The sequence below is a fragment of the Myotis nattereri genome (assembly GCF_964212035.1).
Source record: "Myotis nattereri genome assembly, chromosome: 13".
NCBI lineage: Eukaryota > Metazoa > Chordata > Mammalia > Chiroptera > Vespertilionidae > Myotis > Myotis nattereri.
The window spans coordinates 39,069,086-39,095,901 of record NC_138088.1 but is presented as its reverse complement, the minus strand read 5'-3'; the positions used below and the strand labels follow the sequence as shown (position 1 = coordinate 39,095,901).

At 49.1% G+C, this 26,816-nt stretch overlaps 1 protein-coding gene across 2 annotated transcripts in view; it reads left to right on the top strand.

Moving 5' to 3' along the window:
• PDLIM1 (PDZ and LIM domain 1) overlaps positions 1-25,167 on the top strand; it is a 35,537-nt gene extending 10,370 nt beyond the window's left edge. Inside the window, exons 2-7 of one of the 2 annotated variants that reach the window (XR_013996722.1) lie at positions 3,316-3,467; positions 7,178-7,262; positions 11,941-12,140; positions 20,823-20,974; positions 23,890-24,148; positions 24,648-25,167. Coding sequence is in view for 1 of the 2 variants with exons in the window: in XM_081104357.1 (XP_080960483.1) it covers positions 3,316-3,467; positions 7,178-7,262; positions 11,941-12,140; positions 20,823-20,974; positions 23,890-24,007; positions 24,648-24,834 (894 nt within the window). In the remaining variant the exon portion in view is untranslated. The remainder of the gene's footprint in view (positions 1-3,315; positions 3,468-7,177; positions 7,263-11,940; positions 12,141-20,822; positions 20,975-23,889; positions 24,149-24,647) is intronic. The other variant, XM_081104357.1, reaches the window with a different exon arrangement.
• Positions 25,168-26,816: the final 1,649 nt, after the last annotated feature.

The window sequence follows — 26,816 nt, the reverse complement described above, 5'->3', positions numbered from 1 at the left end:
ACAGCGCCAAAGGCAGACAAGATCTGCCCTCACACACCTTCCTGTTTAGTAGGTCCTCAGACATTAAATAAATTAACCCACAAAACAGATGGACAAGCCTAGTGTGACCACTGCCTCGATGAAGAAGGATGGTGGGCGATTTAACTTAGATTGGAGGTGAGGGAAGGCTTCTGAGAAAGGCTGTTGAAGCTGAGGCCTGAAGGGTGAGACGTTCATTAGGCAGAGGCCATAGCAGGTGCTGGGGTCCCGCGGTGGGAAAGAGACAAGGAACCCCTGTAGCTAGTGGGGGGATGGCATGAGGTTGGTTAGGAGGGAGGCATGGCCGTTGGGCACCTGGCTGATGCTTTGGGATTTTATCTTCAGCACCACTAGATTCGGTCCTAGAAAGGAGTTCGATCAGGCTCCATCTCTGGAGGTAGAGTTTGCCAGTCTAGAAGCATTGCTAACCCCAAATGAAGTGATGTCTGGGGCCATTTTTTAAACAAGGGGTGTGCTGTTCTTTAGAAAAAACTGAGCTATACAGGAGGTGATGTCAGATCAGTCTCCTCAGGAGAGGAATTCGTTTTCACTGCCTGTGCTGCTGACTCAGGCTGGTTCCACCGTGCCGACTGGAGGAGAGCAGCCACGCTTGCCTGTTTGCTTGTCTTTTCCCAGGGGCCGGGGGAGAAAAGGCCTTGGCCCTCTGGTAGATGGATGATGGGAAAGCCAGAAAGGAAGTTTAGGAGGTCAGGATCTCTGCCCTGGTTTCCACGTCCTGCTGCATTCCAGGGGAGTTTTGCCTGGTACAGTCGCAGCATGTCTAAGCCAGAAGGGACCTCAAGGATCAAGTCATCCCCCCTTCATTTTATGGGGTCGGTGCTAACGAGGAGATGGACCACGGCAGCACCAGCCACCTCGGAGGTGCCGGCCTTTTCATGGAGGTGAAATTGGAAACTGGCGGCTGAAACCACACCAGCTATGGAGGCTTAGGGCTTGAGCCTTCTGTCTTTTTTTTTTTTTAATATATTTTATTGATTTTTCACAGAGAGGAAGGGAGAGAGATAGAGAGTTAGAAACATCGATGAGAGAGAAACATCGATCAGCTGCCTCTTGCACATCTCCTACTGGGGATGTGCCCGCAACCCAGGCACATGCCCTTGACCGGAATCGAACCCGGGACCCTTCAGTCCGCAGGCAGACGCTGTATCCACTGAGCCAAACCGGTGAGGGCGAGCCTTGTGTCTTGCTGTGGTGCCTGAAGGGCCTCTTACCTCTCGTTCAGCCTTACAGAGGCGAACGCATCACAAGATCTTCGTCAGTTGGCTCCCAGGTGTCCAGGGTTCTTGCCAAGGAGAGGCCATGACCGGTGGTCGCTGGGAGTCTGGGTGTGTTGCCATCACCCTGCTGCTGGGGGGGACGTGGAATTCTCATTAAGAAAAGTATTTTTTAAGAAAATATTTTTATTTATTTTTAGAAAGAGAGGAAGGGAGAGGGAGAACAAGACATGCACCGGCTGCCTCCTGCACACCCCCTACCGGGGATCAAGCCCCAAACCCGGGCATGTGCCCTTGACGGGGAATCAAACTGGCAACCTTTTGGTGTACAGGACAACATCCAACCAACTGAGCCACACCGGCCAGGCCTTAAGGAAAGTCTTTTATGTCAAAGTCAAGGAATAACAACTGGCCTGGTAGTAATAATTTTAGTATAGAACCTAATAACAAAAAATGACGCTGAGGTTAGTACTACGTCACACTGAGTTTGTATTTCATTCGCGACACTACAGCATCTGTAAAATGGTTGGACATCTGTGTGTGAGGCATGATATTTTTTCAGTTCACATGTACGGGTCAGTAGGCAGATGGATTTTGATGACCCATTGCAGTAATTGATTCGATCCCCCAAGCATTGGGGGCCCAATAACTTGGACCCATTGGCTCAGAAGCATTGTCCTGCAGTAAACCAGCCCCCTATCGGGAATGACCCTAATCATAGCCAACTTTCTGGGTGGGAGGAAATGAACCAGTGTAAATACTAAACCCACTCTACAAATTTAAAAATATTTTTATTGCCTTTTTGTTGTTAATCCTCACCTGAGGATATTGTTTCATTGATTTTTAGAGAGAATGGAAGGGAGGGGGAGAGACAGAGAGAGAAAATCCATGTGAGAGAGACACATCGATTGGTTGCCTCCCGCACATGCCCTGACCCCAGCTGGGGATTGAGCCTGCAACCGAGGTATGTGCCCTAGAGTAGAATCCAACTGAGGACCCTTTATTCTGCAGTTCAGCGCTCTATCCACCGAGCCAAAGCAACTAGGGCTATTGCCTTTTTTATTTTTTATTTTATTTATTTATTTAAATATTTACAGACTTTTAAAAAAAAATATTTTATTGATTTTTTACAGAGAGGAAGGGAGAGGGATAGAGAGTTAGAAACATTGATGAGAGAGAAACACCGACATCTGCCTCCTGCACACCCCCTACTGGGGATGTGCCTGCAACCAAGGTACATGCCCTTGACCGGAATCGAACCTGGGACCCTTCAGTCCACAGGCCGACGCTCTCTCCACGGAGCCAAACCAGTTAGGGCAAGGCTATTGCCTTTTTTAATTACAAAAGTAATTCAAGCTCATTGTCCAAACCGGAAACATTACAGAAATGTATAACTGAACAATTTGGTGGGCAGTGTTCCAATTTGTTTCCGTGTGTAAATAACATTAATTACTAAGGCTTTTATAGACACAGATGTTACTGTACATAATGTTCTCCAAGTGTGTGTGTTTTTAATGTAATGAGCAATTTATTTTAAGGAAGCAGCAAGGTTCAGTGGTCTGGTTTCAGGCTTTGAGTCCTAGCTCTGTAATAAACGAGTTGGATGACTAGTAGTAATACAGGGTGGAGTAAAAGTAAGTTTGTAATCATATGGAAAATAAGACAATAATTAATAAATAATAATATAAGAATAAACTGTATGTTTCATGTACTCACAACTGTCAGCCTCCTTTTCCCCACCCTTATAGTAATATGCAAGTTGGGTGACCCCAGGTAAGTCTCAGATCTCTCTAAGCCTCACTTTTTAGGTCTCTAAAATGGGGACTGGTGTTTTTCCTTTCTCACGAGGTTGTTGTAAGGACCCCATGAGATAGTATAGAGAAAAGGACTTTGTAAACCATAATGCATTCCACAAATATAAAGGTTTGTTACTATCGACACAATTTTAGTCCCTTTCCTCTATACATGCTTTGATCCACATCCGTGAATACTTAACCTGGTGATGGCTTACTCAGTGGTTGCCTTGGAGGTGAGTAGTAACTAGCTCTTTCCCTTTTTCCAGGTTACTCCCGGAAGCAAGGCTGCTATAGCTAATTTATGTATTGGAGATATAATTACAGCCATCGATGGGGAAAATACCAGCAATATGACGCACTTGGAAGCTCAGAACAAAATCAAGGGCTGTGTAGACAACATGACTCTCACAGTATCCAGGTAAGGCTCGGGGAAACACCCATTCTTTTCGGATCCTCTGGAAGCTGCTTGTGGCAAGGATGGCCTCTCCCATCTCAGAGTCCCTTACACCCCAGCTCAGTGCCATGTATCCATAGGCCGGTCAGAAGGTCTGTGCAATTGCCCTAGCCAGTTTGGCTCAGTGGATAGAGCGTCGGCCTGCAGACTGAAGGGTCCTGGGTTTGATTCCAGTCGAGGGCACGTACCTTGGTTGCAGGCTCCTTCCCGGCCCTGGTCAGAGTTCGTGCAGGAGGCAGCCAATCAATGTGTTTGTCTCACATTGATATTTCTCTCTTTCCCTCTCTCTTCCACTCTCTCTAAAAATCAATGGAAAAATATCCTTGGGTGAGGATTTAAAAATAATAATAATTAAAAAGGTCTGTGGAATTGGAATTTCAGTTGCTTATTTCCCCTCTAATTGTCATAGTGCTTCTTATATTGTGGGCATCTTTCTGCATTTTTTGTTGTTGTTAATCCTCACCTGAGGATGTTATTCCATTGATTTTTAGGGAGAATGGAAGAGAGAGAGGGAAAGACAGAGAGAAACATGGATGTGAGAGAAACATATCGATTGGTTGCCTCCTGCACGAGCCCAGACCAGGGCCTGCGCTGGGGAGGAGCCTGCAACCAAGATATGTGCCCTCGACTGGAATCAAACCCAGGACCCTTTGGTCCGCAGGCCGACGCTCTACCCACTGGGCCAAACCAGCTAGGGCTCTGCATTTTTACTTTATCCAGTACCGCTTTCAGGAAGTAAGATCATTAACTATTGCTAAGTATAATGAAATGAAAACTCCCTGGAAACCATTGAGAATCTGCTCAGGATGTGGCTCCTGCCACACCACACCTAGCAGTGGGTACTCCGCCAGGAGATTACAGTGACAGGGAAAGATAGCAACCCGCCAGGCAGAGCGCTGAGTGTGTGTTCAGGGGCACGGCAAGAAAGGAGAGCGGACTGTTCTCAGAGGCTGGTGAGTTGGGAGTGTGCACCGGGAGTGGTGATTGGGGTAGAATTCCCGTTCTTTTGTTGAGTCTTGGAAGGAAAAAGCATGATTTCAGAAGCGATTTGATTCAACCTTGATGGCTCCATATTTCCTGTTGGATCAAGTTCCCATTCTTCATTCTGATTTGTTATGTTAACCTGCTCTTTAATGTCTCATTAACCTTAGCTCTTCATCACGAACCCTTTGCTCAGGCTCTCATCTGTGAATAGGTTTTTGGCTTTCTTCTACCTGGCACCACAAGACTGGTGGGAGGACCAAGTACAGGGCAGGATAGCTAAAATTATGTACATGTCAGTGCCCTATCTTCATGGGAGGTACACATTTTATGACTACCCCCTCAAAAGTTCATTTACCCCCTCATTCTCTTTTCCATTTCTCCCTCAGTCCAAATCTTCTCCTTCAAGCCTTAGTTTGACATTCACTCACTTACTTATTAACTAGGGGCCCAGTGCACGAATTTGTGCACCTTGAAAGGAACTGTGGGCTGCGAGGCTGCAGTGGGCACAGGGGCAGGTCTCGGCCCATCCTCTGTGCCCCTGCCCGGCCCCTCCCGCCGCTGCTGCTCCCATGCGCTGATGGTGCCAGCCTTGCTCACACTCACTGATGGTGCAGAGCAATTGGGGCTGGTGCCAGCACTGGGTGTGAGCGGGGCTGGCGCTGTCACAGGGTGTGAGCAGTGGCTGCTGCCCTGATTGCCCCTCAGGAGCAGGGGGAGGTGGAGAAGCCCTGAGGGGCGATCGGGGCCGGCAGCCGCTGCTTGCACCCACTGACAGCGCCGAGTGATCGGGGCTGGTGCGAGCAGGACCGGCGCCAGCGCCAGCAGCAGGTGCGAGTGCCTGGCGGTACAGCGGCGCACAGGAGCAAAGAATTTTCAGTAACCACCAGAGGCTTGTCCCAATAACAGTGACCGGCACCCCGCCTTGGTCTGGTGCCCCCGCTCACCTGCTCCACCATTCCGCCGCGTTCGATGCCCACCATGTTTTGCGCGTGCCCCCTGGTGGTCAGCGCATGTTATAGCAACTGGTTCAGTTGTTCTGCCGTTCGGTCTATTTGCATATTAGGGTTTTATATATATAGATAGTTTAATTGATTTTTGACCCATTTACCAACCAATTGAAACAGAATTTACTTCTCTGCTTGAGTAAAATCTTTGTACTGTGCTAGGCACTCTGACAGTACAAAGATAAGTAAAATATTCTCTCCCCATAAGAGAGAAAAAAACCTACACTAATGAAATATGAGACCATGCCGGGGTCCAACCCCAGCGGGTCCAGGGGTCCCCAAAGGTGTGGACGGAGTCGGCGAAGAAGGAAGGACACGGAGACAGCGTTCACTTGATCAGCAGCCTAGCCAAGATCTCCAGCCAGGATCTCCAGCCAAGTTCTGGTCTGGATCTCCAGAGAGGTTCTGCCTAGGATCTCCAGCCAGGGTCTGTGTCCATATTCTCTTGCTAGGTTCTCCAGATTCTCCAGCCAGGTTCTGTAGCCATGTTCCCTCGCTAGGTTTTCCAGCCAGGTTCTGTCCAGGTTCTCCAGCCAGGTTCAGTCACCAGGTTCTAGTCAGGTTCTCTTGCCAATTTCTGTAGTCAGGTTCAGTCCAGGATCTTTTGCCATGTTCTTTCCAGAGGAGTTCTTCTGTCTGTAGGTTCCATGTAGGTTCTGTCTTCTTTCTGTCTCCTTCGTTCTGTGTTCTAAGTTCTGAGTCTTGCTGTCTTGTTACATCTGTATTTATACCAGTTGATTCAATCCTATCAATCTCTATTCCAAAGGTTAGGGCGTTTCTTATCTCCATTCCAGGGAGTAAAGATTATGCAGCTTAAGCATGATTGTTCATAGTTAAAGTGATTAATTACCCACCTGGCATTCAGTTAAGAGGTTTTATTCCCTCCCTAACTTCAGGGGAAAATCCCTACCTGGGGAAACAACCTTTCTCAGAGACCTTGGTTAAAACACATAGTGCCAAGAAGGTGAGCAAACATATTAAGAACAGTATGCCATATATGCCAGGTCCCTTGAAACAGCAAGCATGGACCGGCTCCCGGCAAGACCAGACTGAGATTGCAGTTGGTACAAAGAAATCCTTTGCAAACTCAATAAAGAGGAGGCATCGCTTTACGAGTGTCCCGACTAACGAGTTTTTTGAGATACCAGCTGTCTCTCGGCCGATTTTTTGCATTGAGTTGACAGAGTAATTTGAGTTAACGAGCTCCTTAATGAGCTCGTCTCGGAACGAATTAAACTTGTAAGTCAAGGCCCCACTGTATTGGGTCCAGACAAGCTTCAGGAATACGTTGGTTATCAGGTTGGATCGAGACCATTGGGAGAGAGAAAGGAGATGCTCGTTCTGTTCCGAGCAGAGGGGGGCAGCATGAGGCATGCTCAGGAGCAAGGAGGCGGTCAGTGTGGCTGAGGGACAGCGAGACGGAGGGTAGTGAGGGAGGTCGAGGCTCAGGAAGTCCCAGCAGCTGGAAAGCCCCTCAGGGCTGAGCGTGGGCAGCTATCAGACACGATGTAATCAGACTTGGTGCTTTCAAAAGATCACCCTGGTGGCTAAAGGAGGGGAAGGCGGGTGGAGGGTGCTGGTTCAGAGCGTAGGAGTCAGGCAGGAGGGCGCATTTTCCCATCCTGCTTTTGGTGAGTGTTATTTATTTAGCGTGCATGAAAGAACAGCTTTGTCCATCTCTTGCAGATCTGAACATAAAGTCTGGTCTCCTCTCGTGACAGAGGAAGGGAAACGTCATCCGTACAAGATGAACTTAGCCTCTGAGCCGCAAGTAAGTACTTGTCCACCACTGCCACTCCTCGCACGACCCAGCAAGACGACGCCCGTGCTTTCCTGCCTGGGAGGCCCGGAGATCAGACGGCAGGGAGAGCCCTCCACTGTCCGTGCTGGGTCCTGGCTCCGGTTCAGCTCTTCCCGTAAGGGAACTGCAGGAGGAAAGGGCTGGAAAACCCCAAGGCTGTGACACTGGCCTGGGCTGGAAGCTGGGGGTAGGAAGGCGTTACGGGAAGCGGGTGGAAGCCTTCCTGTGCAGAATGGGGTGGCGGGACCATGGAAAAGCAAGGAGCTGACTCAACTCACTGTAGACATCAGAGACAAATGAATTATGCCGGGGATGAAAGTAAGTTTGAGTCTTGAGGCCTGGATGCTAGAGGAGCTAAGGGGAGGGTTTGTAGTAAGCTCTGCTTCTCTCCTGGTTCCCCACTGTCTAATTTCTATGATCCTTAGGGTGCAGGTCTCTCTTTTTGTTACAGTGAGACTTCTAGTGAGACCTTAAAATTACTAAAATGAAGTGGTAATTCACAGTGAAAATTGTGGTAGGGAGTTAATGTACAGTGTGAATTTCCTGGGAAAGTAGACTGTCCCACCCAGCTGGCGTGGCTCAGTGGTTGAGCATAGACCTATGAACCAGGAGGCCACGGTTGGATTCCTGGTCAGAGCACATGCCTGGCTTTGCAGGCTCGATTCCCAGTGTGAGGTGTGCAGGAAGCGGCTGATCAATGATTCTATTCTCTCTCATCATTGATGTTTCTCTCTTTCCCTCTCCCTTCCTTTAATCAGTAAAAACATATTTAAAAAAAGAAAGTAGACTGTCCTAGGATCCCATATTTATAAATAATTCTCAGTATTTAGAGCAGGGGTCCTCAAACTTTTTAAACAGGGGGCCAGTTCACTGTCCCTCAGACCGTTGGAAGGCCGGACTATAGTTTAAAAAAAAAAACTATGAACAAATTCCTATGCACACTGCACATATCTTATTTTGAAGTAAAAAACAAAACGGGAACAAATACAATATTTGTATTTGAATGTGGCCCGCGGGCCGTAGTTTGAGGACCCTTGATTTAGAGTATAGGTGATTTATTACTTTCTTAATTACATCTTCTAAATAAGCTACAGTGAATGGGCATTCCTTTTTAAATAAGGGAAAAAACTTAAAGAAGAAAGTTTAGGACAGTAAAATTCCATATACTCAACATACGTTTTTCACAAATATGTGCCTATTGGATAAATAATGAATTATTAATGATGAGTTCATAAGTAAATTGACAGCTGCTTTTAAAAACTTCTTTTAGACTAGTTTGTGATTGTTATCGACTTAATCCCAATTGAAGATTTGAACTTTAATTTTTTTTTTAAATTTGGGGTGCTAATTTTTATGGTGAATGGAGATATAATAAAAAAAGATAATGTAGCCCTAACCGGTTTGGCTCAGTGGATAGAGCGTTGGCCTACGGACTGAAAGGTCCCAGGTTCGGTTCCAGTCAAAGGCATGTACCTTGGTTGCAGGCACATCCCCAGTGGGACGTGTGCAGGAGGCAGCTGGTCGATGCTTCTCTCTCATCGATGTTTCTAACTCTCTATCTCTCTCCCTTCCTCTCTGTAAAAAATCAATAAAATATATATTTTTTTAAAAAATAAAAAGAAAAGAAACACTATTTGATTACAATAATCCCTTAAAAAAAAAAAGATAATGTAGCTAGCTAGCTTTCATACATGAACCAGGAACTTGTATGAAATTGAACTCCCTGGGTGCATTAGCGTGGGTAAATGGAGTGGTTGCATGTCAGCAATATTGTCTCAAAAGGCTTCCATTTAAAATGTCAGAAATCTAATCACAAAACTTTCCCTATTAATATGATAAAAAATCATACTTACCAGTCCTCTAAGAGTCACAGTAAGGATCACTTTGCATCTGAGATTTCTAAACGGACAGGAACCTGCTGGTCTGGGCAGCTCCTGTGAGGGCAGCTCATGGCATGGGCTCCGCCTGCGAACTGCCAGTTGTGCAGACTAATTGAAAACACGCCACAGTTCATTCCAGCCGCCCAGGGAGTTCCAGCCACTTCATTAAACTCGCTGTAAATGTTACGCTTTAATGTGTTAAATCTCATACATTTTATAAGGCAGAAGGAATGATTTTGTTTTAATTTGGTCTGTCTAAAATCCTAGTTTTCACTTAGAGTAATACTTAAATTTCAGTTGTATTTTGGTATGTATTGAATTTTCATTTTAAACATATAATCTGGTTACCTGTATTCATTTTTAAAATACTTATTTATCTATTTATTTGAGAGAGAGAGAGAGAGAGAGAGAGAGAGAGACATCAGCTTGTTGTTCCACCTGCCCATGCATTCATTGGTTGCCTCTTGTGACCTGACCGGGGATTGATCCCGCAGCCTTGGGGTATCCGGACGACACGCTAACCAACTGAGCTACCCAGTCAGGGTTGTATTAAATATTTTGAAGGTAGTTCTCATCAGATTAAAAAAATTTTCAAATACTTTAACTTCTAACTTGAGTATATTTTTCTTCTGTTTCTAGTAATTTTTTGTTCATATGAAAAATTTGCCACTTTTCATTTTTTTCATTCTCTACTTCCATTCGTTCTAAAATAGAGTGAGTAGGAGTAGAGTTCACCTATAGTTAAAAGATCTGTTCATATAAAGCCAGCCAACACCCCAGCTTATCTGAGGTCAGAGCAGTTACACACCTACTTTATATTTCCTCATTATTGAGTTTCCTAGGCAACTGATAAATACAAAGCCCAAACAATTACATCATCCCTTCCAAAAGGCAGGCCCTGAATTAAACCGCCTGACTTCTGCAAAGACCCGTATTCACACGGGGTTACAGATACTCCTTTTATATACAAAACAGATATATTCTTGGAAGATTCACTCTTAAGGGAAAACCAGAGTTTCCAACCTACATTTTCTACCGACTTCCATTCGAATGGAAGATGTATTTCTGTGGAGGGGGGGGACACTGGTTGCATGTCTCTGTGTGCCAGGCACTGTGCTTGGCACACTAAGATTTCACACCAAGTCCTTGCGAAAGTGACTTTATTACTTCATTTTAAAGATGAGAAATGAGCTGAGAAAGAGGTATAACTTGCCCAAAGCTGAACAGGAAGCAACAGGGAAAACCTGAGCTGAGACACAAAAATAAGGGCTCTTCCCTGGTGCTCAGCATCCCGGACTGCTCCTCGGAGCTGCTGTGGAGATGCTGCGAGGAGGGAGGAGTTGCACTCCTGGCCGTGGTCTCCCTGCAGTGCTGGAGTGCAGCCCCGGTCGTGGGCCCAAGTCCCAGGCCTCCCAGGCCTCCCGTCTGCTCGTCTGCTGCCGTTAATGACTACATATCATTTCTTGGATGAGTGGTGCCGTACAGTTTACTTAGCCATCCTTTGATTAGTGCTAACGTTATTTTTTCAACGAATTATACTTACTTCCCCTTTTGTGAACCGTCTGTGTGTAGTTAACGTCGGTCCAACGGGGACAGAGCGAACTCAGCATCATTTATAGTTAAAGCCTCACGGATTCTGGCCTGTGGGATAGTGTTGTCTTCTCTGTTAAATTGGTGCCTGGGAGCTGAAGCTGCTACTTTTCGTCATAACATTTTCTAAGAAAGCGTGAAAGACTTAAAGGTTTGAGGAAAAAAGGAAGAGCAATAAAGGGCAGGAACTCTTTGGGGGTGGGGGGAGGGCAGCTGCTCTAGGCCTGGGTGTTAAGAAAGAGACCAGGGGGTTCAGGAAGATTTCTGGGGAATCCAGAAGACAGGACCCAGCTGACTTTAGTAGGTTGCACAGAACGTGCTGTTGCCTGGGAGGCAGGGAGACCCAGATCTGGGTAGAAAGCACCTTGCTCACTGAGTTATCAGAAAAGCCGGGATTTTTTTTTTAAAAAAAGACGTGTTAGTTTTCAAATGTTTGGCTGTTTGTACCGAAGCTCTGAGGTGTAGCTGGAGTAATTACCCGTAACTCCTGGCAGCCAGCGTCGTGGTGGAGGGCGCTTTCTCCAATGACGGAAGGAGGGGAATGGGCCCAGAAGGAACCAAAGTCTGTTCCTGCAGCTCCCCTGGGCACCGCCCCTGCGACAGGCAGCCCCCAGCCCTGATCTGATCGGCCCTGCCCCTCTCCCACGAGAAACCATGGATTCTGGGCTTTCTCTGGCCCCCTTCTGCGGGAGCGCCCAGGCCATCTCTGCCCCGTGTCCCCACGGCCCTCTTACCTTGTTTGTCTAACCCTCTCTGTTCCGGGAACTTTATCTCCACCTTCTAGCGCCTCTTGCTTTGCACTGGCCCAGAAGTGACTGCCTGTTCTTGTCCTCCTGGTACCCGAGTCCCCCCAGAATGTGCCCTGGAAGGGTGTTTCAGCTTCAGGGCACCCGGGGTGTCCTGCCCTGGGCTCCCCATCAGGAGGTGAGCTTCTCTGGCCTCAGGGGAGAGCCAGACGGCCGAGCTGGCATGTGACTCTGTCCGCGCGCCCAGCTTGTGAGAATCCTGGCTGTTGCCCACGGCTAGTGGGTACGTTGGAGCCCCTCAGCTGAAGTTTGGCGTTGAGCCAGGGCCTTTGGAGCTCATGGAACACCTGTCTCCCTCCCTCGGCCGGCTGTCCATTGAGAGGGTATGTAGGATGCCCCCGCCTTGATTTCTCCTCTGATCTCCGCCTGCAGGAGGTCCTGCACATAGGAAGTGCCCACAACCGGAGCGCCATGCCCTTCACCGCCTCGCCTGCCTCCGGCTCTGCCCCCAGGGTCATCACAAACCAGTACAACAACCCCTCCGGCCTCTACTCCTCTGAAAACATCTCCAACTTCAACAGCGCTTTGGAGGCAAAGACGGCAGCCGGTGGGCCAGAGACGAACGGCAGAGGGTGAGTGGGCTCCTGAATTCTCCTCTAGGCCAGGCGTGGCTGGGCAGGCAGGTGGGGGCAGGCTGAGCCGCGGGCCGGGGGAGAAAAAGGTTTACTCCAGCAGTTTGTTCTGCCTGCATTCTCCTCATCTCTGTAAAGGAGGTAATGCTCCCTGCCCCGTAGGGCTGTTGTAAAAATAAGAAGTAACCCGTGAAATGCCCGGTATTGTGTCCGGCGCAGAGTCATCCATTACTCGCTGAGATCTGTGTTATTGTCTTGATACGTCTGGCCACACTCCCTCCGCGGCAACTCCGCTGCTTCCTGAGAAATCCTTCAGTATTTACAGTGGGGCTTTCTGCTGTGTTCACCATCCGGTCCGAGCAAGGGGACAGCACGCCACGATGCGAGTTTTGGTTTGCCTTTTCCCTGAGTGGCCAGTAGAAATAACAGAAAGACGAGAAGTCTGTGCGGATACCAAGGTTTGCCCAGGGCCGGGTGGGCTGCAGGTGTGCAGCGTGGAGCGGTCTCAGGAAGCATCTTGCTCAGGACGGGGGAGGTGTGTCCCTTCCTGTCTCTGACCATTGGGCCACAGCTGCCTCTCTGTCTCTGTTCAGCAGGGGGGACCCAGGGTCTGCTCCATCCCAAACGCTTTGAGGATGAATCCAGACACTGGGAACACCACAGATCGTGGCAAAGAGTGGGTTTGGGGATGGAGAGTAAGAGATGGGACCAGTTTTCTGTGGGTGAAAGGGCGATGGACTACGTCACCAGTTGCCATGTCAAATACCCAAAGGTGGCAGAGGCGATACGGACACGAGGGCAGAGCTGTGAGTGCCGACGGGAGCAGAGCGGCCCGAGACGGCTGGCCCGTGCACGCCCCATCCAGAGGGGAACCAATCCTTGGCTCCAGCCAGTCCCCGCATGCTGGCCTCGGAGCCTCATTTTTGCTGATTAGCTGCAATGAAACGGAAGTCTACATGCCTCTTTTTAGCTGAAATTTCCTGATCTTTAATGTTGGTGACAATCAAAGTTGTTGGAAAATACGTGTGGTCCAGACTTGTCTGATCTCTGAGGATCGAGTGGAATCTGCAGTTCTTGTGTTAGCTCTGAACCCGTTTCGTTGTTCAGTGTCTCCCCAATTCACCTTTAATAAGAACCTGCCCAGCCAAACCGGTTTGGCTCAGTGGCTAAAGTGTCGGCCTGCGGACTGAAAGGTCCCAGGTTCGATTCCGGTCAAGGGCATGTACCTTGATTGCAGGCACATCCCCAGTGGGAGGTGTGCAGGAGGCCGCTGGTCGATGTTTCTCTCTCATCGATGTTTCTAACTCTATCCCTCTCCCTTCCTCTCTGTAAAAAATCAATAAAAAATATTAAAAAAAAATAAATAAGAATTTGCCCAGCTCTGAGGGTGGTCACATTGCAAGTCCATTGCTTCAAATGCCGGGTAGGAGACGTTAAGGCACAAGAGGTTCCAAGCAACTCCAGTGTTTGGAAAGGGCTGTGTGGGGCCTCTTGAAGTCACATTTTGCCGAATCACCCGTGTAGTTCCCCTTTCTCTGAAGAAGAGCCAGATGGCATTGGGCAACCGCTGCATGCAGGTCTCCCGTGCTCGGCACCGAAAGGCACTGCGAGTTCCGTTCCAGTTTCTTAGCGTCCAGCAGGGGGTACTTGGCTATGTGACTTTGGCTTTACCAGCTGTCCCTGCAGTCATTGCAGTAACCAAGGCAAAATGGCTACTGATGTTTCTTCCCCAGATTCTGATTCCTGCAGGGCCTGCTGGCTTGAGATGATGATGGCCTTCGGGGTGACGGGGGGGGGGAGCTTTCGGGGTACCCGAGACAGAGAGCATGCTGGGCCGCCCAGGCTTTCCACGGGAACACACTGAAGGGCGGCTTTCTCTCCAGCAGCTCGGGGGGAGCTGAGTGGTGGAAACACCCTGGCCATGATTGCTCTTCTTTGCTGCCTTGGTGCTGGGGGAGGCTGAGAATGTGACCTCCTGTCACTGTCCCCGACTGGAATGTTCCCTGCTCTGGAGTCAGTAACCCAGGAAATGACACATCCTAATTGAAAGAGCTGCTATGCACGGGGAGGAATATGTGCCTGGGAGGTATTTTTAGTATGGCTCTGGCCATTACTCCTTCATTAATGTCTCCTTTCTTCCTCTCTCATGCTCCCCGCCTGCTCCCTCCCTCAGTCTGAAACAATTAGGTCTGAGACTGTTCGGACACTGTGCAAGCCTTCCCTTCAGCCCCGGTCCCCTCCGGTCGAAGACTTGTTGGCTGCAGGGGCCTCTGAGCCTTTATCCGAAGTCTCCTTTCAGATTTCCTCGCCAGAGGGGCCCAGGTCCCACTCCATCCCAGACTCCGAGGATGAATCCAGAAACTGGGAACACCAGGAGCTCACGGCCCAGAAACCGCCCGGACAGGCTGTGCTGCCTGCCTGTGGGGTCTCTGCTTACCGACCTGTTCCTAGAGCAGCCCCTGTGCACCCCCAGCAAAGGAAGGCGCCCCTTGCTTTTCTCCCCAAGGCTAGCTGCCTGCCCTGCACCCCCCCCCCACCCCCCGCACCTCCGCCATTTAGTCTGTGAAATCCTGAGGTTCCAGAATTGCTACTTCATACTTGGCATCTGAGGTCATCCCTGACCTCTCGGGGCTGACTCTGAGTTTCTTTGTCCCGTGCACTTCAAAGCAGCCTTGTGTGTGTGTGTGTGTGTGTGTGTGTGTGTCTTGTAGGACGTCCCAGGGCCATGTCCCCATCAGACAAGAACACAGACGGCATTGTCATTTCCCAATTTAACTGGGAAGGCAGGTGCGGGGGACCCGCCAGTCCTCCCAGGACACGCACAGCTGCGTGGGAGGGCCGCTGGATCTGTTCAGTTTAACAGTCATTTAGTGAGCGCCTCCTGTGTACCTGTGGGCGCAGGAAATACTGCTCTGTCCGGCATTCAACTTTCACCTGCCGTCTGACCTCTTTGAACTGAGTTTAGGGGCTCTCGGGTCCTTTTGTGATGATTCGGGGCCTAGATTTCATTATCTATGTCGGGGCTGGGGAACATCCGGCCTGAGAAATCATTTGGTCTGGCCCTGCCAAGGCATGAGGGGTGAGCATATTAAATGTTTGACCAAATATAGCAGGCCAGTTTTTAAGTCGGTAATTTTGTATGGCTCGAGATTGATGTTATAAATATCCAAATGGCCCTTGGCAGAAAAAAGGTTCCCCACCCTTGATCTATGTGATGGTGCTGGATACTTTCCTAAAGGTACAGGCTGTGTAGATCGCGGGGCCTGGGCTCCAGTTCTAGCTCTGCCTCTTACTAGTGGCGTGATCACGGGCAAGCCGGAAAGCTTCCCTCAGACTTCGTCTTCTTCCCATGGAGTGCGGGTCATACTGCCTATCCCCCAGCTACTGAGAGAACGAAATGCATGCGTGAGGAGCCCTCACGTTGGTGCCTGGCCCCTGGCAGGTGCTCAGTTACTGCTGATCTCACTGCCCGTAAGGGACTCCTCGCCCTTCACCCCGGAGCACAGGGGCTTCCCCCAGAGGAGCAGAAGCACGGAGATGGGCGTCACGGAGAAGTCACGTTTTGCTGTGACTTAATGATAAGCTTCTTTCTTTCCCAGCACCGCAGCTTAAGTTCAGCCAACCAGTGCGGCTAGTCACCGTTCTGTGTATCGGCGGCCCCTCCCTGAAGTCATCAGTTGGGTTCCCATAACCAACACGACGGTCTCAAGATACTAGTTCCACATTGTGTTTTCAGGCGACCCTGCCATAGACTCACCAGGCGGATTTGTAAGCAGGTGCAGAGGAGATGATGAGATGCGTTGTTCTATCCAGCTGGTAGGAGGGATTATGTTAGGCCTGACTCACTCGGAGCTGGACCGGAAGAAAAGCTCCGTCGGGAGGTGGCTGTTGGCCCCTCCGGCTGAACTGCCCGCAGCCACAGAGAGTCTGGGTGTTCCCCCCCTTCTCCCGGGCCCGTAATTACTCCTCTGGTTTCTTATTACAGGCCCAGCATCCAGGCCTTAGAAGACTAAAACTTAGGGCAGTGACGGCGAACCTATGATACGCGGGTCAGAGGTGACACGCAAACTCATTTTTTTGGTTGATTTTTCTTTGTTAAATGGCATTTAAATATATAAAATAAATACCAAAAATACAAGTCTTTGTTTTACTATGGTTGCAAATATCAAAAAATTTCTATGTGTGACACGGCACCGGAGTTAAGTTAGGGTTTTTCAAAATGCTGACAGGCCGAGCTCAAAAGGTTCGCCATCACTGCCTTAGGGGGCGTTCTGACCCGGCTCCCCTTCTAAACACGAATTGCATTTTTTGTGAACATTGGGTGACCAGGGTATCCCAGACAGCAGGGTTTATCCGAGTCAGTGTATCTTCTTTACCCGAACCTGGATGAAAATCAGGCACTAACATTTCCAATTAGCACTTTGGGGGATAGTTAGTATTATCTGCACATCACTGGGGGAAGGATTCTTAAAATGAGTTAAACTTTTTATTTTGGCGTAATTCACTTGCAGTTACAGGAGATAATAGCAAGGACCCTTGCACCCTTTACCCAGTTTCCCTCCATGGTAACGTCTTGAAAACTATAGCACAACAAAACTAAAATACGGACATGAATACGGTCAAGACAGAACATGTCCGTCACCTCAAGGATTCCTCAGGCTGCTCGTTCATAGCCACACCTGCTTCCCTCCTATCCCTGCACCCTCCCAACCACCCCCCCTTGGTAACTCCCTAATCTGCTCTCCATTTTTATCGTTTTGTTAGCTCGAGAATGTTATACTGATGGGATCATACAGTATGTAACTTTCAGGGATTGGCTTTTTATTACTCAGCATAATTCACTGGAGACTTATTTCATTTTTTGAGATTTTAAAAAATAATTTAAATATATATATATATTTATTGATTTTAGAGAGAAAGGGAGAGGGAGAGAGAGATACATATATCAATGATGAGAGAGAGTCATTGATTGATTGGCTGCCTTCACACCCCCTCCTAGGTATCGAGCCCACAACCCAGACATGTGCCCTTGACTGGAATAGAATTTGGGACCCCTCAGTCCAAAGGCTGACGCTTTATCTACTGAGCCCAACCAGCTAGGGCTCTTGAGATTTTTGAAATGTATCATTGGTTCCTTTTTTTCTGTTCTAAGGATTTGTCTTTTTTATTGTTTGGTTAAAAACACATAGTGTAACATACATCATCTAAATCATTTAAAAGACATGTTTTTATTAGAGAGGAAGGGAGAGGGAAGTAAACATTGATCAGCTGCTTCCTGCATGCCCCCTACTGGGGATTGAGCCTGAAACTCCAGGCACGTGCCCTGACTGGGAATCGAACTGCGGACCTCTTGGTTCATGGGTCAGTGTTCAACCACTGAGCAAACACGGGCTGGGCAGTATGGGTATTTTATTGGACATTTTAACAACATTAACTTTTCCTGTCCATGAACATGGATGTCTTTCCATTTACCTGTGTTTTCGCAGTGCTGATCCAGCTCCCAGAGCCAGGCTGTTCCCTGTCCCCTTGCCATTCTGACCTTCACCCCAGCTGCTCCTGTGGCTGGAGCAGGCCTGTGTGTCGTGCAAGGCTATAGGGTAGGCCTCTGAAATCTTCCTCTGGAAGCCAGCTCAAGGGAGTTTCTTCTTACATTCTAAAATGCCTGGCGGTGTCAGCCACCTCCACAGGCTGGGAGTGGCCTGTCTGTGATGTCCCTGGGGAGACACGGTCAGGGCCTAAAAGAGTAGGAGAAAATAGTAAACATTTAGGTAACTGAATGCACCACATATGAGTCAGCACCAAATACGACTCAGGAAGAAACAAGGGCTAGGAGACACCACTGTAATGTGTAGTTACTCCGAAGCAGTTGAAATCGTTAAACTTGTATGTTGCTACTACAATTGGAAAGATTGGGTTTAGAAGAATGTGGTGACTCTTGGCATCCCACCCCTACAAGTTTTCTTTCCTCCCGGTGACTCAGTCATGCATATGATATTTTTTGAAACCTTATCACTATGGAATTCTTTCCTTCAATGCTGTTACTATATATAAAAGTGACAGTACTTTCTCCTCCTGCATTTCTAATGTGTATTTTTGTCCTAGAATTATTTTTTAAGATATTGTGAAGTCATTTATGAATATCTCCTAGTCTGATGTCTAAGACTTAGTGTCTTAGGATACTATTTCTGAATTAGCTGTATATCAGTGCTTCAAATAAGGTAATGGGCATTGGAAGTGCTTTATAAATTGTCAAGTGGTAGGAATATATTACCATTATTTGAGAAAAACTGTGAATTGTTTTCCCTTTTTTAATCCTGGGAATGCTTTGCAGGACTGTTTGCTGGGGGAATATGTGATGACCTTGTGGTTTGGGTTCTGTCGTTTTTAGCGTTCCCTCGGCGGCTTCCAGACATAACAGCATACACCCAAGAAGGGGGAAAATTCTCCCCAAGCACATTCCATGGTCTGATCTTGATTTTAAAATAGTCCTAAATGTAAGAGGAAAAAAGAGTCACCAAAAATAATATAATACATTTATTATAGGGCAAGCTCAGAATTCCAGACCCAAAGAAAGAGTGAGGCATAGAGCTCGAACCTCGGTCCTGATAGGTGGGCCCGAGGAAGACATGGCTCCTGGTTAAAGCTGTTCTTCAAGGTGGCCCTTGGGAGGCTCCCACAGTTCCCTGCGGGTGGGAGGGACAGGCAAAGGCAGGGACCATGGCAGCCAGCGGGAGTGACCATCTGATGAGCCTTCCTTCTTGAATCCTGACCTTGCGTGGCATCAGCAAAGCATGTGTCATTGCTTGAGGGCTTCGTCCTCTATCGTGAGAGCCTGATTGTAGTCAAAGGGGTAACCTGGAGTTCCACTGGAGCAGGTGACGCCGCCTCCAGCCGGACATGAGCACCCAGTGCCCCAGGAGGCTGACGCATAAGGGAGGGAGGGGGCGGTAACTTGGGGAGAATGGCCCAGGAAACATATACCTCCGTTTTCTTTTTAAAATGGAATGTGAAATAACTACTCCATGGGTAGGAAATGAGTGAGTAGAACATAATCACTGTAATTCATTTGCATGTGTAACCATGGCCTCAGCCCTAAGGACAAGGTGGTTAGATTCGCTGAGAAACGGTTGGCAGCCACGGCCTGCATCTGCCTGCGTCCTTACCTGGGAGACAGCCTGGTGGACTGGAAGGCGTGTGGTTCGTTACTCACAAACTACAGCTGCTCACATACTTGCCGCGTGGATAGATTGCACCACCTCCTGGTATTTGCTCCTGGCTCCCTGGGCACACTGTCCCTCTACCCTCGGAGGTGGCAGCTTCTGGAAAAGCATCTGTGGCTGAGTGGCAGGAGGTGACCTGTTTAGAGAGGAAAGCAGAGCCACATCTTTCAGGGCCTTTCTATGTTGTAGTGAACATTTACTCCCCAGGAGATGCATTTGATTAAATTTGTATTTTGTTACTAAAACCACATATGTGGTCCTAAGTCGGATGAGAACACTTGAGCCACATCTCAACAGTCTGATTCCTGTGTTTAAAATACCACTGTGGCCCAGAGCTGGTGTGGCTCAGTGGTTGAGTGTCGACCTATGAACCAGGAGGTCACAGTTCGATTCCCCGTCAGGGCACAGGTCTGGGTTGCGGCCTTGATCCCCAGTAACGGGCGTGTAGGAGGTAGCCAATCAATGATTCTCTCTCATCATTGATGTTTCTATCTCCCTCTCCCTTCCTCTCCAAATCCAATTTTCAAAAAATTATTTAAAATACCACTGTGGCCTCTGGTTGAACACAAGACGAAGGACAAGTTGCAAGGCGGGTCTATTGTGCTGCTGTGCGGTGGTGTGGCTTGGGCATGCGGTGGGGGTGGGGGTGGGGGTGCTGGGAGGCCTGGGATCAGGACAGATGTCAGGTTAAGGGGACTGAGTCTCCCCCCTCTTCTAACTCAGAGACTCCTCCCTGGAACATGGGCCCTGGGGGAAGGAGCCCCCAGCCCCGCCTGTCTCATCCTGTCTGGGGAACCCAGGAAGACCGGAAGGTGCGGGAGGCAAGGCTGGCTTGCTCAGTCCCTGGGTCTGCGCGGAGGCCTCTGCCCCCTCCTTGCAGCAGAACAGAACTGGACAGTTTACAAAGCCCTGGGGTTTTTCATCCTCAGGGCCAGCCCTGTGGGCGGGGCAGGGTGGGGCAGATGCTGTCGTCCTGTGTTGTGGGCGAGGAGACCAGAGCCCCTTGCATGAGGAGTATGAGGTTCAGAGAGGCAGCGGCAGGCTGCTGTCCTTAGGAACCCGGGCACTGCGATTTCTGCCGGGGGAGGGAACACGTGGCCTGTGCTCAGGGACCCGCTGGGGTTTCCGTGGTCAGGTCGCGGTTGACTTTTTCCCGTTGCTAAATTTTCTCTTGGCATAATGTTGTTTATGTAATTTAGAAAGAAGCAAAACATTCCCATTCCATGGGATTAGGCCAACATGTAATTGAGTGACTAAAACTCTTCTGAAAGATAGCTCCTGACGGCATTGAGGCAGCAGCCAGCTCTGGCTCTGGGCACCTCGCGGTATCGGCAGGAGGCCTTCCATCAGCATGGGGCCCCCCCACCCTTTGGTTCAGGGGTGTCCTCCCTTGGAAGGGGGTGCCCGGGGAGCTTTTTTAACTTCTGACATGTCTTAATGAATTTCCAAACATTCTTTACAGCTTAGAGCATTCTCAGTCTCCAAGCGGACTCGTCATTGACAAAGAATCCGAAGTTTACAAGATGCTTCAGGAGAAACAGGAGTTAAATGAGCCCCCGAAACAGTCCACGTCATTCCTGGTGTTGCAGGAGATCCTGGAATCGGAGGAGAAAGGTAATCAGCTCTGCGGGTGGCCAGCGGCTCTTGTTCAAGGCCCGGGCGAGGGCTAGTCATCCAGTCATTGTGCAAACAAAGGTGACTGCAGGGTGCCCCCCACCCCACTGTGGAAAGAGCACAGTGTGCTTTGCAAGGCGTGACTTTTAAGATCCTAAAAGCTGGGAGAGGGAGGGAGAGGAGAGGAGAAGTGAGGAGAGAGAGACAAAGAGAGAGAGAATATGAACGAGCACCCACCACATCTAGCCCAGCTGTTTCCTCTCACAGGAGCATTAGGAGTCAGCGTTAGGAGGCTGTCTGCTGCACTGGGAACCCCTGATGAGGGCTTCTGTCATTCAAGAAGGCTCTGGTTGGTAAAGCCACACTGCATGGTAGACAAGACTTGCACCCGGGACCTGCCCTTGACCCGCTGTGAGACCTCTAAGCCCTTGTTTCCGCATGAAGGAAGCAGCACATGGTCAGGTGGCAGGTGCAGTCATTGAGGCCCCTACGGGCGTGCAGCACGATTTGGTGATAACTCCAAAGACTTGTAATGGGTCTTCTCATTTTGAAGTGTACAGTTCAGAGGCATTAAGTACATTCATGCTGTGCCACAGTCACCTCCATTCATCACAGAACTCTTCATCTTGCAGAACTGAAACTCTGTGCCCATGAAACACTAACTCCCCCAGTGCCTGGAAACCACCATTCTGCTTTCTGTTTCCATGACTGTCTCAGGGGTTTCCTATGAATGGAATCAAACCATATTTGTCCTTCTGTGACTGGCTTATTTCACTCAGCATAACGTCCTTAAGGTTCATTCATGTTGTAGCTTGTGTTAGAAGGACCTTTCATTTCTTTTCATTATTATTACTAGTAGCCCTGCGCACGAATGCTTGCGCCAGTAGGTCGCTGCTGCCCTCCTGTAGCTCTGGGTCCGCTGCCCCGCCCTCCTGTAGTTCCCCCTCCCCCCCTCATAGTTGCTGCCCTGCCCCTCCTGTAGCTCTCCGCAGCCTGCTTGTGCCTCACTAGCCCACCCTCCTGCTGATCCATGATCTGGTTGTGATGCACTTGGTGTTACGCCTCAGGGCGTAACAGCTAATTAGCATATTCTTCTCTTAGTATATAGGATTCTTTTCAAAAAAACATATTTTTGTTGATTTCAGAGAGGAAGGGAGAGGGAGAAAAAGATAGAAACAGCACGCCCCCTACTGGGGATGGAGCCCACAGCTCGGGCCTGTGCCCTGACGGGGAATTGAACTGTAACCTCCTGGTTCATAGGTTGATGCTCAACCACTGGGCCAGAAGGTCCTTTCTTTTTAAAACTGAACAGTATGATACATATATACCATCTCTTGTTTACCCACTTATTTGTCTATTAAAGGAGGCTTTCAACGAGAGAAAATTTGTAAGGAGACGTCATGGGTTGAGAAAAACACAGGGAAATCACAGAGGTTCTGAGATAAGAAACCTGGACTTGCTCATTAAGTATTGAGGTTCATAATGGCTGATGCCCGGGGTTCCAGGAGAATCCTCAGATGGTCTGGAGTCAGATCATGGAGGTCACCAGGTGCTATGTTAAGGACCAGGAATTGGATTATATTAGACCATGGGGAGCCATGTTAAGCAGTGAGATGGATAAAAAGAAAGCTGTGCTTTATTCAACTCATTTTCATTTTTTTTCTCCAGAAAGCTTTGATATTCAAGGTTCCCTGAAAGAATGAAAATTTGGAAATGTTGGTAGTTGCCCAGAGTGCTAAGGGAGCTGGTATTTTTACTATAAGTTGGTTGAGAGGGCGGTAAAATGAACTTTGAGTTTGCAGTGTTGGCTGAATAAGAGAGAGAAGAAAATTGCATCAGCAGGTGGCGCTGCAGAGCCGAACAAGCTGCAGCCGGGATGGGTTCATCCAACTGCTCCAGCTTGTGCCCAGTTTTGAATTTACTTCTTATTGCACAAAGGGAGGTGGACTCTCCGCCTAGTAGGAGGCTCTGGTGCCCCTCCCTCCTTCTCTCCTCTAGCTTCTTGAGTCAAAGCATGTTGGACTAAGGTAGAGACCATCATGCATTCATCATGACATTTCACCTTTCCTTCCCAGGTACTTACTGAGCCTCTGTGATTTGCTAATCCCTACGCTAGGCTCTGTGGAATATTGAAAAAGATGTAGAACGGCGTTCTAGTGTTCTGTTAGTTTGCAATCTGGACAGAGGCGTGCATATAGCCAGTGAACATAACAATACAACTAGCCCACATCACGGTAGAGAAATAAGGGATATGGAAACACAGCCAGCCAGATATACAGCAACGGTGGTAGAATTGGGAGCTTACTGTTACTAATAGCTGCCGTGGCCTGGAGCTCCAAAGACGCAGTGAACTGGGCTGTGGCCCGGTCAGCACCCGGCCACGGGTGGTTGAGGTGCCCGGAGCTGACTTCAGGAAGCTGCTTGCTGTGCTTGGTAGCAGGCGATTTTCCTCCGGCGGCTCGTCGCGCGCTGCTGTAGTGTTTGTTCTGGGGAACTGGGTTTTTTCACCCTCTAAACACAGTCTTTTGATGATCAGATAATATTTCCATTGGTTTATTCTTTCTAAGGCATTTTTAAGTACCCTTATCATTGTTTGCATGTATTTAATCAGAATGTAATGAGTGTTTTGTGGGCCGACCACGTGCCAGGTACTGTGGGAGGGCTTTATGTGCGTTTTAAAGTCTTTTTGTGACACCGTGAAGGAAAAACAAGCAAACAAAAAGCAATCTGTTTTATAGAAAAGGAAACTGGGAGCCAGAGAAATTAAGTAACTCACCCAGGATCGCCGTCAGGTCTGTCTGACTCCATCGCCCATGGCCTTGCTGGGACGCACACACAGATGGCTCAGAAAGAGTTGAGGGCTGCTTATGCAATCCTGCCCTTCACAACCAACCCACGTGTGTTCCTCATTTTAGGGGATCCCAACAAGCCCTCGGGATTCAGAAGTGTTAAAGCTCCGGTCACCAAAGTGGCTGCATCGATTGGAAATGCCCAGAAGTTGCCCATGTGTGACAAATGCGGCACCGGCATCGTGTGAGTATCTGCCTTCCCCGGGCATTGGGGACCCTACACGTTGAGTAAACCACGACAGTGAGGAAAGTGCTGAATGTTGCACATGCTGGGTGTGATGGGAAGAAAAGAAACCCCACCTGGAATACGGAGCTGAGCGGCCAGGTAGGTTCTGTGCCCCGGAGGCAGGTGCCGATTTCCTCGGCAGAGAACCCTTAGGGTATGAACATATAAAACCAGACGAAGCCCTGGCTGGTTTGGCTCAGTGGATAGAGTGTTGGCCCGCAGACCGAAGGGTCCCAGGTTCAGTTCTGGTCAAGGGCACAGGCCCAGGTTGCAGGCTTGATCCCCAGGAGGGGGCGTGCAGGCAGCAGCTGATCAATGATTATCTTTCATCATTGATGTTTCTATCTCTCTCTCTCCCTCTCTCGTCTAATCTGAAATCAATAAAAATATATTTAAAAACAAAACAAAAACAGAAGAAGCGGGGCCATGCTATTGACATGGGAGAGACTTCTGGAAGGTTTCAAGAGTAAAGTGTCTGGACCCCAGGAAAGGGGGGCCTGATCTGCCTTTTGTTGAGCCTTTTGGGGGAGCCCCTCGCCCTGGTGCCACCTTCCTGTGCTTGTCACTAACGGAGCCGCTTCCTCCCTGCCTCCCGCAGCGGCGTGTTCGTGAAGCTGCGGGACCACCACCGCCACCCTGAGTGTTACGTGTGCACCGACTGTGGCACAAACCTGAAGCAGAAGGGCCATTTCTTTGTGGAAGATCAAATCTACTGTGAAAAGCACGCCCGAGAGCGGGTCACCCCACCGGAAGGCTACGACGTGGTTACTGTGTTCCCCAAGTGAACCAGCAGATCTGCACGAACACTACTCTCCCGCCAGCCCTGTCGCACCTCGTCCCTGCCCCGCCCTCTCCTCTCTCGGAGGTCCCTGTGCCCTGTGGTTTGATCCCTGCTCATTAAACATGGCGCCCCCGCCTGTGCCAGCTGGCCCCCACTGCCCAGTGATGCTGCCTTTACAGTACGCGGAAGAGCGTTTTGTTCAGTGTCCCCTGCCAGCATCCTCTCTTCACCTCAGTTCGTCTCTGCTGCAGACGGACAGCAGCCCAGTCGGAAGCAGACCGAATTGACTGTGTCTGCCGTTGGTTTTGTTTTTACTCAATAAATGCATGGACTCTAAGGCAGTGTGGTGTCCTTTCTCGCTTGATCAAGCTTTGCCCGGGAGCACTCTTCTTCCATTTCTCGGTTTAGTTAACATCCGTAGTCTTTCAAGATTAAGCCCCAGCACCCCTCCTTTAGACGGGCTTCTCTGATGCCCGCCGGGCCCAGGATGCCGCTCTGCCGTGCCCCCTACCCAGGGCACTCCTCTCTGGCACACCTCACGCGGGACACTAACCACTCGTCTCCTGAAAGGCATGAAGCCCCCTGAGAGCTGACCCTCGGTTTCTTCAGCTTTGACTGTTCAGTGCGGAGCAGGGAGATTGTCCACAAATGTTTGGTGAATTACCCATGAAGGAATGCTCCATCACTGTTCAATAGAAATGAGATACAAGCCACGGACATAATTTAAACTTTCTAGTCGTCACATTGGGAAAGAAGGCAGGTAAAATTAATTTTGATAATATGTTTTTAGTGCTCTATATCCAAAGTAGTATCATTTCGGCATGTGCCACTAGCTGCTGTACTGGACAATATCGCCTTAACCTTCAGCAAAGGCATCTTGGATTTCTGCTTCCCCTCCAGGCACCACCTTCTTCCTTGTTCCCACGCGTCCACCAAGTCTCTCCTAACTGCCTTGCCCTCGGGCCTCCAGCTCTGCCCTCCTCCGCGAGGACTGCGGTTTGGCAGGCTCCTGTTGATTTCTCCAGCCAAACCCAAGGACCTACTCTTGGTCCTTCTCCATCTCACACACTCAGAGGCACTTCCATGGCTGCTCACCTAGGGCTTGGTTTGCATGATCCTGAACTTCCTTGGGCACTTTCTGCTTCTCCTGGCTGCTGGGTCTCTAGTTGTCTACCTGCCGAAGTCAGGGATGACTCTTGTCAGGTGCCGCCTGCCTTTCACCGCGTATAAAACAACATGACTGAAGCTTCAGGAAATCAAAGCAACAGGCCTTTGGAAAGGATTTTCTTCACCTTTATTCTCTGTTGACGGCAAGGCTGAGCATTATTTAAGTTTGACCTGCACGATGCTGCCCTTTGCTGCTGGATTTGTCCCCAGACGTCTGAGCTGTTCCGAGTTTCCCCACATTGAAGGGGTGGGAACAGTGGCCTAAAGGGGGAGAGGAAAGAGTATTTTTTAGACCCAGAGTTTTTAAAGGCTATTTGCAAAAATTAAACGTTCTCTTCCCTTGTGGACATACATCTAATTTGGGAGGATAAATTAGAGTCCTAATAATCTTTTGCTTTAGGAATAATGATTAGGATCTATTTCGTTTTCCCCACTGCCCTTGGCCTTCACCCCACCTGCACCCCAAATCACCGCAGGGATGAGATATGTGGGCTCAGACCAAATCAAGCTCTTTCCTCCCACCTCTAAGCTGTGCTCACTGTGTTACAGCACCGCCTGACCCTCACCCCAGGCCCTGAGCAGGAGCCTTCAGGGCACCCGTCTCAGACGCCAGGATTTCCTGCAAAAGCAGGAATGAAGTGGACTACAGCGTCCTGTAAACCTCCGATTCTTTGCCTAGGCCACGGCTGCTGGAGGCTGAGAAGGCTTTAAACTATAAAGAATGTGTGAGCCCTAACCGCTTTAGCTCAGTGGGTAGAAAGTCAGTCCTTGGACTGAAGGGTCCTGGTTTCAGTTCTGGTCAAGGGCATGTACTTCAGC